This window comes from Canis lupus, chromosome 1 (assembly GCF_011100685.1).
Source record: "Canis lupus familiaris isolate Mischka breed German Shepherd chromosome 1, alternate assembly UU_Cfam_GSD_1.0, whole genome shotgun sequence".
Classification (NCBI taxonomy): domain Eukaryota; kingdom Metazoa; phylum Chordata; class Mammalia; order Carnivora; family Canidae; genus Canis; species Canis lupus.
Window position 1 is genome coordinate 106,919,621 of NC_049222.1, and position 12,533 is coordinate 106,932,153.

A 12,533-nucleotide genomic window follows, 5' to 3' on the forward strand; every position below is an offset into this window, starting at 1 on the left:
AGGAGAATGTGCGTCCCTGTTTGCCTGTGCTGGCAAACACACTAGGAGAGGAAATAAGCAAATCAAATGGGCGGGAACCCACCACGCACCTTTTATACTGTTTTAACGGTCGAGCCACGTGACTGTGTTACTTTTTCATAAGTGTTTCCAGTCTGCCACAGTCACTCCACTTCTGGTCACACGTCCCCAGGAAATCACTCAAACTCACCAAAGAGAGACTGGACAGCACTCGCTGTAGCGCTATTTATAACCATATCGAGTAAGACAATAAATGTTGAACATCTGGGGAACAGTTTAATAAACTGCCATAAAACACCATGGAGCATCACGCAGGCATTACAGCGACCGTGACAGCCGCTTCTGTGTGTTTCCGAGTAACGTGTGAAGCAAAGAGCAAGGTTCAATAAAGTCTGTACAGCAGGACTTCCTTGGAACCAAATCAACAGTTGGATTTGGTTGCTGGAAGTTGTACCTTTTCAAAACATTGATGTATTTCAATATATTGTCAATATTTTTACATAGATAAGGGGGGGGGGTGATAAATACGAAAGGCCAGGCAGTCCTCTCCTGGTGCCTCCTCCCAGGGAAGACACTCCAGACAGGGGAAGGGGTTCTATTTATATCATCCGGCCCTTGACTCTATACTAAAGGTTAGCTTGCTTTGTTTTCACTTTAAACACCATTTCTTGACACCTGGGTGGCTCAGCGGATGGGCATCTGCCTTCGGCTCAGGGCGTGATCCTGGGATCCGGGATCGAGTCCCACATTGGGCTCCCTGTATGGAGCCTGCCTCTGACTCTGCCTCTCTGCCTCTCTCTCCTCTCTCTCTCTCTCGCTCTCATGAATAAATAAATAAATGTAAAGACAAAACAAAACACCATTTCTTCATGCCCCAAATCCTATGGAAGGCTTGGCATGCTGACAGGGCAGGAAAGCTAAAGTCCTGCTCAGAGCCATGGGCAGATAAAGGTCAGAGCAGGGTCCCAAGGCAGGGCTGCTGGGAGGAATGGGGCCAGCCTGCACCTGCTCTGTACCAGGCCCCTCAAGGGCACACAGGTGGGAAGTGCGTGGCCCCATCCAGTGTCAGACAAATTAGGAGGACCATCTAGTCCAGCCGGGGACAGGCAGGATAGGACCACGAACAAAGGCACAGAGGCTGGAGAGAAGTCGGCATGTTCCCAAACTATGAGGCTTGGGGGTGGGGAGGACAGACACAGGGTCAGAGCTGGAAGGGGAGCTTGAGCTTCACGCTGTGGGCAAGAGGAAGTCTTTGGGGCTCCAAAGGGACCACAGGGGCAGGAAGGGTGCACCAGAATCTGGTTACCCATCCACCCAGAGGGAAAGGACTCCTGGGGAGGGGTGTCCTCCTGCCCTCATGGGATGGAGATGGGAGGAGCTAGCAAATCCTTCTTGGGATGATCAAGGATAGGAGCACTCTGGGCAGGAAGGGAGTAGCCTGGATGAGAGAGGACCAGGGATCTGACAGGCCCCAGCCCCTCAGCGGCCACTGCCCCCACCACCACCCCCGCCACCACCCCCTCCCTGGCCCCCAGCATCTGGCGCTCCTGACATCATGAGGAACAGGACGACGGGAATGATGTACATCCACTGTGGGCCAGGTGGGAGGACAGGACAATGGACAGACAGACAGAGAGAGAGAGAGACAAAAAGAAGAGGAGTGAGTATGACTGCACTCCCCCCCCAGGCGGGGAAGGTGGGCAAGCCGGCGTGAGGGGAGGCCATGTGAGGGAAGGGGGCCCAGGTCCCCTACATTACTACAGGATAGGGAAGGGCTGGTGGGGTGCAGGGAGAGTAGAGGCGGGAGGGGGCTCAGTCCTCACTCAGGCCTCCTGCGGCGGCGGCGTGGGCCCCGGGGCAGCAGGACGCAGGGCTGTGAGCAACACGGCCCCCCCGAGGACGAGGTGCCACTGAGGAGGGAGGGGGCACAGGTCAGGACTGATGGCGCCCACGGGGAGGGCGGAACTGAGGCAGTGGGTTCCTGGTCTCTCTGCACCTCAGTTTCCCTGCAGTTCAGTTGTCAGGAGCTACTGGCAAACTAACTGAGGCCCCAAAGGCACCACACTCAAGGCAGTAGGCCTTGGCATTCTCCCAAACACAGTGGCCTCTGCTGCCCCTGCATTTGTCTCAGGTGGACCAGCCTTCTGCCCCGGTGCCCCCCAGCTCCTCCTACTTGCCCCAGACCAGCAGCACAGAAGCCCCTCTCCAGTTCCAGACCAGCCTCCTGAGCACCTCCACCCACAGCCCCGCTTCCCTAAGTGCCTCTCCCCAAACCCACTCTCCTTTCCAAATCTCCCCGTCCCATTGAAATCTCTGCCTCACTCTCTTCTTCAGCCTCGAAGCACTGGCCCAGCTCAGGCCTCACCCCAGCCTCTTCCCAGTACCAACCCCATCCCTCCCCTGACCACAGCCCTCCTCACTGCACTTCCAGACAGGCCTCGGTTCTAGACTGACACTGCCTGTACCCATCAGCCCCAGCCTGAGAGGCTGTCCCTGCTTCCCAGAACTGTCAGGCTCTGGGCTGGCCCCATCTGCTGAGCCTGGACACCCCATGACCGCTGCCAGTGAGCAAACACAGGCAGAGGCACGGCGCAGGGCTCCATGGTCCTCACCCACTCTGTCCAGGCCTTGGGCTCAGCCCAGGTGCCAGGGACATGGCCGGACAGACACGCCTGGAGGCGACAAGGAAGCCCCACACACAGGAGGCCTGGAGGATGAGGAGCAGGCCAAGGGCCATGGGAGAGAGCAGGGCAGAGGGGGGACTCAGGAGGGAAGGGAGCAGGGGCACGCAGAGCTCCACTCACATATTTGGCGAAAAAGGACTTCTGTTCCTGGGGGTTCTTGGCCTTCTGGGCCTGCTCCATCTCCAGACGCTCGATGAAGGCGGCTGTCTCAGGACTAAGGGTGGGCAGAGAAGGAGACAGGGTAAGGGGCTGGGGCCGCTGACAGGGACACAGCAAAGGCAGCAGCAGGATGGCTGAGCCCGAGATAGGGCTGTGGCCCCCCTGCCCTGCAGCCGTGCCCTGGCTCTGACCCTGGAACATCTGCACCCCACACACCCACACCGCACACCCTCACCCTGGGGCAACTGTGCCCTGTGTGTCCTCACCCTGGGGCAGTGGCGGGCGGCTGTAGGTGCACTGAAGTGTTGAAAAGTTCCAGGTCCACGTCCTCCACCTCGTGGCCCCTGCAACCCCCGGGGTGCGTCACCACTGACACCCCCACCACGTTGCCAGCCACGTCCACGTGCAGTGTCAGCTGGTCTGACAGGTGAGACTCCACCAGGGAACACTGGGGAGGGGGAGGGGGATGGGGTTGCCACCCAGACCTTGCCCACGTCCAGCCACCCATGCCTCCCAGCCCCTCTCACAGGGCCCAGAAGGATCTTTCAAAGCCCTCACGGTTCCCTCCTCCCTTGGACACGAGCCGAAGGGCAACAGCCTCCCTCTGAGGGCCCACACTGTCCCATTAAAGGGCCCAGCACCTGGAATGTCCCCCTCCAGCCCAGGAGACCCTTGGGGGCAGGGCCAGGTCCATAAACACAGGGGCACAGACAACAGAAGCCAGGCTGGGGCAGATAGGAGGAAGAAGGAGGGAGGAGAGAAGAGAGGATGGTCCCCATTGCTGACTCACCGCGGGGACAAAAGAGGAAACGTAGCCACCAGCTTCTGCGCCATCAGGGACCCCAGGACGCTGAGGGACCCGGACACGGTATAAGCCATTCAGGGCTGCCACATCCTGCAGGACAGAGGAGGAGGGTGGCAGGGAGAAGGATGATGTGTGGCCCACGCCAGGCCCAGACCAGTCCTGCTCAGCCAGCATCCCCTTCTCTCTAGCCCAGGACTTTTCCTAGTGGGTCGCCCTGCTGATGAGTGAGGCCAGGAGCCCCTGGGTGCTCCAGCTGGGGGAGAAGCCATCTTAAGGGGAGTAGAGCCCAGCCCAGGGATGGAGTGAGTCCCAGGGACACTTCCCTCAAACCTGGATCCAGCTGCACCCAGGCCCACCTGTACCTGGACTCGCCAGTCACAGGAGCAACAAATTCTCTTGGGAAGCAGCTGTGACAAAGCACCACGTGGGAACCCTACAGGAAGGCTGCTTGGGGTGGACCACTCCCCACAGGGAAGGTGTCCACGGGCATGTATCTGGCACAATGCAACCCGCCTCCCCAGCCACTACATCTGGTCAAAGGGAGAGAGTGGCAGCGGACTGTGGTAGCTTCTATGAGCTGTCTCTAAAAGACAGCTTCTCTCCCTGCCCCTCCTTTTTCTCCTCCTCTGGCCTACCGCACCTCCTCCTACTTGCACCATCCCTAGAGAGGACCAAGCCAGGCCTAGCCACAGCCCGGCCCTCGAGGAAGCCATGAAGGAGGCTATGGTAGAGATAACCATCCTCTGTTTAACTACAGCTCTTAGAGATCTCTTTCTCCTCCCAAGCAAATCTCCTCCTGAATATAAAGTATCTTGGCTGAATCTGGAAGGGTGAGAGGAGCTAACTATATGAAAACTGTGGGAGAAGGGGATGTGCTGGGCAGAAGAAATGGCATGGGTACGTGAGGCATGCATGTCATGCTCCAAGGCACAGGTTCCCCTATACCCCAGCCAAGCCCTGGGCCCCCTGCTCACCCGGAGCCGGCCCCGCTCCTCCTCGTTGAGCTGCCGCTGCGACAGGGACAAAGTGCCATCCTGCTGGTTCCAGAGCAGGGAGCCCCGCTTCCGAAAGTGAGCACTGTCATCTGTGGGGAGTCAGGGCTCAACAGCCACCCCACCACTGGGCCCCTCAACCCTTGCAATGACCACACTGCTTCCCCCTCCCAAGCCCCCATTTACCCACCTGCAAAGTGGGGACACCCTCCCATATGCTGCCCTCCTATCTCACAGGGCAGATGTCTGAACATCACAGCTCCTAAGCCCTGTCTTGGCCTTTCCATGTGACCCAGGGATAGTCACCTAATCTCTGACCTCAGTTCTCCCAGCTGCAAAATCCAGGGGCTTCCAACCAGTGGGCCACGTGAGAACCAGTGGGGCTTTCCCAGGAGGATGCCAGGGTCTGAGTCAGGGCTGTGGAGGGTCCCCACTTTAGTGTTTCTAACAAAAGCCCCAGACTTTGGGGCCTTGGACCTTTGGGCCATAGTGACATCTATGCCCTGGGAATCTGAACACCTGGATCATAGTTAATTAGGCTGAGCTGTAGAGTAGGGCCTAGCTCTACCATTCACTTACAGAAGGACCTTGTGTGGTACCCTGCCCAAGCCTCAGTTTCCCCTTCTGGAAAATGGTGGCTGTCTCGAATACCTCCTGCGTTGCATGACGCCTGTGAGGGCATTTGAGCAAATACATGCAGAGCAGCGAGTCCCTAGTGTGGGGCACAGGGTGACTGCTCTGAAAAGTCTGCTCTGAGGTCATTACTGCTGCACTGGCCTTTCTGAAACTAGGATTTGTTTCACAGGTAAAGGGAGTTTTTCAAAGGTAGAGTTATTCTCTCTCCTGCCCTCCCTGCCCCAATCTCCCCGGAATAATGCAAACACACTCTGGGGGCAAAGCTTTTAGTAGATGGATGGTGTGTCTCACATTGGGTGGCACCCAGACCCAACTTTTTGACTTCACATGGCACCGGGTAAACGCCCAGGCGAGGACGTTGCTGGACTCACCGATCTCGAATGAGTGCTCCAGCAGCAGCCCCACGGTGCCGCAGCCCTCACTCTCTCGACCTTCTGCTCCTGCCTGCAGGTGAGAGAGAGGTCCCTAAGTGAGGACTATCAGAGCCCTCGGCAGGGCAGGACCCAAGGACCCCAAGCCAGACACAGGCTGAGGAAGTAACCTTACTCTCATGTTCATATCCAAACACTGACACTTGCCCACGATTCCACCGGGAACCGTCCACTCATAAAAATTCATGATCTGGACGGTCCCTAGAAAGCCAAAGCCTGCAGAGAAGCGTCTCCTTGTTTCCAAGGCAACCATCTCCAGTTCCAAGGCAACTATCTTCACGCCTAACATCATAAACATTCGCGGGTTAAAGGATACCTGCGCTTCTTCCCCAATCTAATATACAAGTAGCCTCGTTTTCACCTTAACAGCCACAATAGCCACGCCGCCGCCGGGATTCCGCCCCTTATCAAGTACATCCAAGGCTCCTCGCCGTGTATTTCTCCAAATCCATATTTCTCCTACCTCCGCATCCACCAACCACGCCCTTGCATCTACGCAACCCCTCACACCTGCGGAACCGCGGGGCCAGATTTTAATCCTTCAAATCAAGATCCCGCCCTCCTCAAAGCGTACTCAAGAGGCACAACTCTACGCGATCACTCCAGAGCCTCCCAGTCGGTTTCGTCTCTGCCGCCCCTACGTCTGATTCGCCAAGGTTCCGCTCAGGCCACACCCCCTCATGCATATTTAACGACTGCGGCTCCCTAGCGTTCCCTCGTTAACAAGCTGATCTTGCCGCAACCTCCTTCGGCGTGTCCTCGCTTTTAGAGCACGGAAAGCCAAGCTCTCGTCCGAGCCCCGCCCCCTCATGCATATTCACGAGCCAGACAGAGCCTTCCCAACTAGCCTCACTTTGACCTCTTCTTCCCTCTTGGCCGTGCAATGCCTCGTTCGCACCTTACCGGACCGAAACACCCGAGACCCAGGATTTTCGTCAGCCTCGCTCCCCGTGAGGAGCCAATGAGTACTCACTCCTCGCAGAGCGGCCCCGGACCGGCAGCCACTGCCCCGAGCCCGGCTGGGGGCTGCTGCCGCCATCAGCAAGAGCAGGAACAGCCGAGTAACCACAGCACCGGCCGCCGCCATTTTGACCCCCTCCCACTAGTCCCGGACGGGCTCGAGCCGGGCGCTGTGGAGCGGCGTGATCCTGAGCCGGAGCCAGTTCTTTGCGCCTGCGCGCCAGTTCTTTGCGCCTGCGCGCCAGTTCTTTGCGCCTGCGCACCAGTGCCCTCCCGCTCCCGGGGTCTGACGTCAGCTAGGTGGCCGGCACATCATCCAGGTCTCTGGGCACCGCCCGCTGGGAGACGTCACAATAACGGGCGTTTCCCTGATGACGTTCAAGCCGGGTCCGCCGCGTCGTGAAGGGATAGAGTCCGCGGCCCCACCCACCTGTTTTCTCGGCCGGCCCCTCCCTCCGCTCTCCCCATGGGGCGGGGCGTTGCGATGATGCGGGGGCCCGAGACTAAGCCGGCCCCCGGTGGAGCAGGTGAGGCGGGACCTGGTGGGATGGCAGGTGAGAGGCGGAGCCCGGCCTGGCAGGGTTGGGCCAGGTGAGGGATGGGGCCCGCGATACGAAGACTGGTAGCCCCGATTCCCCTACCCTCAGAGCCGGACCTCCCTGGGCCCTACCGGCTGGGGGGCCCCGGCCCAGTCTCCTGGACTGGACCCCTGAACTTCGCCCCTGTAGAATGCCCCCTGGTTCCAGCCTATCCCACGGGCCGGCCCGGACGGCTCCAGCGCCACCTCCTGAGCGGCGAGTTCGACCAGCTGCGAGACTTCCCCATCTTTGAGAGCAACTTTGTGCAGGTGTGGAGTCTCAGAACCCCCTGACACGGGCCCTGGGCTTGAGTCCTGACCTCCTGACTCGGGGAACCCCTGCTCTGCCTACTTCTGACCATTTGCCCATAACGTTCATATCCTGGGATTCTGGATCAACCCCCCCCCACACACACACCCCTCCATGCCTCTAGACCTTTAGCTTCTCTATGGACCCTGGCCTCCAATTCCCTTGGTTCATTTTCACTTCACACCCGGATAGCTCAACCTCTGACCCCAGGATATCTGAACCCGGACTTGGTGTTTAATACACTTGGTTCATGACCCCTAATTCTGCCAATCCTGCCTTCCATCTATCTTGCTTCTAACCTCTAACCCCTGGCCCCAGGTGACCCGGTTAGGAGAAGTCGCCAACAAAGTCACCATGGGGGTGGCAGCCTCCAGTCCAGCCCTGGAACTCCCAGATCTGTTGCTGCTGGCCGGGCCTGCCAAGGATAATGGACGCCTGCAGCTCTTTGGGTGACTGCCCCCATCCCAGCCTAGACTTCCTCCTTCCCCAGCTCTGGGCATCCTGGGCCCCCACCCTGCAGCATTTCCTTTCACAGATGACTCCCAGGGCCGGGAGTCTTGGATGGTTGCCAGCCCACTGTGGGCTGCTGTACACCCAGAAGAACAAAGGGAGGGGTACTACAGGGATGAGAAATCAGATAGATGGACATGAGAGGGACAGTCCTCAGCCCCACCCTGGCGAGAATCAGAAGAATAACCATGTATGCAGTGCCTCCTGCATACCATGAGCCCCCTAGGCCACGTGAGTAATCTCATCTCTGACATACTCTTATATGATGTGGCCCCTCCATCCTTTGAAGGGATAACCTGAGGCTCAGAGAGGGGGCCACTTTATCCAGAGACCCACAGCGGGTCAGGGGTTGGGTTGGGATTGGAATCTCAGGCTCCTCATTACTAACCTCAAGATTCTTGAGCTCCAGTGCCACACTAAACACTACCCCATTTGGGTCTTTGTTTTCTCATTGAAAAAGTAATGCAAACAACTCCAAGGTACAAAACATACATAGCACAAGATAACACCTTCCGCCCACCCTAAGCTCCTGCCTCCAACTCCAGCTGCAAACAACAAAACATTTACATACATATAGTGTATTTACAAAAACATTCTGCCAGTGGCTTTCACTTTTTTGACCACATATGACAGTTAATGAAAAAAAGGGAGGGAAGGAAGGAAGGAAGGAAAGAAGGACTGACTTACATCACACACACGCACACATAGGCGTCCACAGTCCTTTGTCTGCAATTCTGAAATCTAAAAAGTTTTTTTGAAACCAACTTGGTGGCAGAATCTGATTCTGACCTAAACTAAAGTAAGGCTACTTACAGCCTTTATGTATCTTCCCTGTAGAAGTTTGGAATCTTCCACAAAGCAGCATGCTGATGCCTTCAGGTGCTCTGGGCATATTCTCTCCTATACTGCTCCTTTTCTCATCAGTGCTGATCTTATCCTACCAATCATATCCCACTGCTCACTGAGTCATTACCTGCAGGCAGAGGGACACTAAGAGCAATGCTGAGGGGTGCTCGGACCCCCATAATCCCCCTCAACACCCCTCTTCCCAAATAAACATACCACCAAGGTAAAAACACTGAACTTGGTCTGCAAATGAAACATCAAGACTCATCCTGCCCTTAGGCCCTCGGTTCTAAGCTGCTTGCAGCTGGGAGCTATCCTGGGCCGGTTCTGACCAGCATATGACAAGTGTATGTTCGCCCTTCCTTTGAAATCAGCTGCAGATGCATGCTACTTTTCCACTCCGCTCACTCCCTCACCAGCACTATAGCGACATTCATTTCAGACGAGCCTAAGAACAACCACCAGATCCTTTTCTGGACATAACACAAGCTTGAAAACCAAGCTTGCATCCGGCGCTGTTACCACATAGATAGGGAATGTCCTTGAACAAATTCCCAGCTTCCTGTCTGGGTTCAAATCATGGCTTCACCTCTTCTTCACTGGCGTGGGCCAAGTTCCCTACTTGTCTGTGCCTCAGTTTCCCCATCTGGAACGGGGATAAGAGGAGAGCCTGCTTTCTGGGGCTGTCAGGAGATAAACAGGAAATGTTTGTGGAGTGCTTGGAACAGCACAGGGCCAGCGCTTTGTAGACACAAACAGTTACTCTTCTATTTGGGGAGTGTCATAACAGATGGAGCCACCTGCTAAGGGACAGTGATGTTGTGCCCAGTGTCTTGAGATCATGGCCAGTGTGGCAGGCAGAGGGCATCCATGCGCACAGGTGTGAGGGGGTCTATATGATCAATTCCTAGAGGTAGTATTGCTGTGCCAAAGGGTGCTATGTGGCTACCCGGTGTGGTGGTTAAGAAAATGGGTAAGACTTGGGTTCAAATCCCCGCTGTGGACCTGTGCCAAATTATCAACCCTCTCAACGAGCATCCATTGAGCACCTACCTACCATGTGTGAGCTCTGGGTTCTTGGGGAAGCAGCAGTGAACAGAATGAGACTTCTGCCTGCAAATTCACCTCCTACTGGGATAGCAGACAGAATAAATGACAATTTGTCCAACAGAGTAAGGTCTGTGGAGACCAGAAGAGGTTGAGGGTGGGGAGGTCTGCAAGGGTGGACACGATTGTAAATAGGCCACGGGTTGTAAACAGACCTCTCCCTGAGAAGGTGCTTCTTGAGAAAGACATAAGATTATGGGGTCAAGCCATGGGGCTGGCTGGAGGATGATTTCCCAGCCTGTGCAGTGGTCCTGAGGTAGGAGCAAGCCTGGTAGGTTTATGGCACAGCAACCAGGCCAATGTTGCTGGGGCTGAGTGAGCGAGGGGAGTGGGCAGAGAGGTAAACAGAGGAGGCCGACCCCGCAGGGCCTGGCGGGTCAAGGTGCATGCAGACTTTCCTTTACTCTGAGCCAAGGGAGGAACTTGAACTCAGGGGTTGAGGGGCGCCCTCTGGCGGCCGCGTGGGAAAAGAACGGAGAAGGCTGAGGAAACCGCCCAGCCGGGAAATTCTCTGGTGGCAGGCCTGGGCTGGTGGCGGAAGGAGTTAGATGAGGTCGGATCGTGGATACATTTTAACAGGAGAGCCATCAGGACTTGGTGGCAGGATTGGATGAAGATAGGAGGAATTTGGGTCGGGCGCAACTCCACGATTTCTGACCCAGCAAGTGGGAGGATGTAGTTAAGATGCGGAAGATGGAGACAGGAGCAGGTTTGGGTTGGGGAGGTCAGGAATTTGGTCACTGGACCTGTTGTGTATCCAATGTCATTCCAACATCCAAGTGGACATTTCTAGAAGGCAGCTATCTACGAGAAGGATCAGCGGGAGGCACAAAGGTGCTCTGGGGATAAAATTCACGAGGCAGAGAAAGTGAAAAAGGATTCTCTGGGCCAAGAGAGGGGCGTCGAGGTGGGCGCCCCGGACCCTGAAGGTGCTAAGGACCGCGAGGCTGTCGGGCCAGGGGGGGTTGGGAGCTGAGGCCTCCCCTCCCGCCCTCCCAGGCTGTTCCCTTTGCAGTTCGTCCAGCTCTTCGTCCACGATGAAAGCCGCTGGCAGCTTAAGGTCAAGTTCCGCACCGGCCGCGCCTTCTACCTGCAGCTGCGGGCCCCGCCCGAGACCCGAGACCGCGAGTTCGGCCAGTGGGTGCGGCTGCTCTACCGCCTGCGCTTCCATTCGGCCGAGGGAGCCGTGCCCTTCACGCAGGAAGTACTTGACGATGGAGGATGGAGAGTATGATGAGGACGACGAGGATGAAGAGGAGGACGATCTGATCGAGCGGGAGGAGGTGTGGGGAGGGGCAGGGCCGGAGGTGGGGAGGGGGCGGAGCTGGGGTCGGACTCCTGGGTCCGAGGGAGGAAGCAGCTGGGAATTTGGACTAACCGGAGGTGAGGGCTTGGGGACCTAGACTCCCTTGGGGAGGGGCTGGGGGCCCGGATTCCTGTGTTGAGAGTGGAGGTGATCATGAAGGCCCGACTCCTGAGTCTTGAAAGGGTATGAGATGTTTGTAGACACAGCAGGATCTCAGGGCCGGGCAGGGTCTGCAGGACCTTGGGTACACTAGCCCAGGTGGCTATATAGTTTCCTAATCGGGCACCCCACCCCACCCCCAGCCTCTCTCCCTTTGACCTTAGTGGAATATGGGGAGGGGACCCCTGGACCCTGAAGGACTGGGGTCGACCAAACCAAATGCCCAGTTCCCTATACTGCCAGGGGGAAGGGAGGGGCACGGGTCCTTGAAGGTGGAGGCATTGAAACCTGTGGGGCCTCTTCCTCTGGAAACACCCACTCCCCCCACCTTCTAGGTAAGCACAAAACCCTCCCCACTTTCCCTACAATTGCTGATACACCTGTAGGCCAAAGCCTCTGAGACAAACTCTTTCTTATACCCAGCTTCAAGAAGACATGGAAGCCAGACTTGACCCACAGACCTCTGAACTCTGGGGACTCTGATTCCTCCAATATCCTTTGAGGTCACCAAAGGACCAGAGATCAAAGAACCCTACCTCAGGGCCAGAAAGATGAAGTATTAAAGTTAATAAAGATCGGCCACTTAAGAACCAACAAGCAGGTCATGAGCACTTTTGCCATCGTCACCAATTCAACGTGGCTGCCTTGGCGAAGTAGCCTTTCCAGTATGCTGCTTCAACATGGTGTTGGGTTCATCATGAGTGGCTCCTGGGGCCACCATGAGACCTAGTGCCCACCACTCCATCATGGCTACCTCTCTAGAGTAGTCTTCCCGATCTGGGCTTTGGTTTCCCCTTTAACTTGTTGTAGCTGCCCCTGCAGCCAACTTGCCGCCTCCCCACTCATAGTAGCTAGTCTGAGAGGGCTGCCTTGACCAGGTCTTGGTTCACCTGTGCCTTGTAATTGCCATGGCAACACGGTAGTGCCACTAAAGTAGCTGTTCCAAGATGGCAGCCTCAAGGTGGTCTCTCTCATCAGGGCTGCCTTATCATTGTTGCCATTCCAACCTGCTGTCCCCATTACCCACCCCCAG

The 12,533-nt window shown here is 56.7% G+C and overlaps 2 protein-coding genes across 4 annotated transcripts; one reads left to right on the plus strand and one right to left on the minus strand.

Annotated features, from left to right (window-relative positions):
- Positions 1–229: 229 nt before the first annotated feature.
- EMC10 (ER membrane protein complex subunit 10) lies at positions 230–6,987 on the minus strand. Of its 2 annotated transcripts, XM_038528090.1 has the most exons (8): positions 6,699–6,987; positions 5,666–5,738; positions 4,641–4,750; positions 3,652–3,756; positions 3,128–3,309; positions 2,823–2,916; positions 1,842–1,928; positions 1,521–1,608 (listed from the first exon to the last, which is right to left on the minus strand). In XM_038528090.1, the coding sequence occupies exons 1-7, from the start codon at positions 6,810–6,812 to the stop codon at positions 1,842–1,844; spliced, it is 765 nt and encodes a 254-aa protein (XP_038384018.1). In that variant the 5' UTR covers positions 6,813–6,987; the 3' UTR covers positions 1,521–1,608. The 2 variants fall into 2 exon arrangements, with proteins under 2 accessions (XP_038384017.1, XP_038384018.1); XM_038528089.1 differs by lacking the exon at positions 1,842–1,928 and having other exon boundaries at positions 230–1,608.
- On the plus strand, positions 6,969–12,094 carry FAM71E1 (family with sequence similarity 71 member E1). 2 transcript variants are annotated; one of them, XM_038528091.1, is made up of 5 exons: positions 6,969–7,239; positions 7,414–7,532; positions 7,891–8,021; positions 11,035–11,318; positions 11,924–12,094. In XM_038528091.1, exons 1-4 carry the CDS (start codon positions 7,152–7,154, stop codon positions 11,267–11,269), a joined length of 573 nt encoding a protein of 190 aa, XP_038384019.1. In that variant the 5' UTR covers positions 6,969–7,151; the 3' UTR covers positions 11,270–11,318; positions 11,924–12,094. The 2 variants fall into 2 exon arrangements, with proteins under 2 accessions (XP_038384019.1, XP_038384020.1); XM_038528092.1 differs by having other exon boundaries at positions 6,973–7,212.
- Positions 12,095–12,533: the final 439 nt, after the last annotated feature.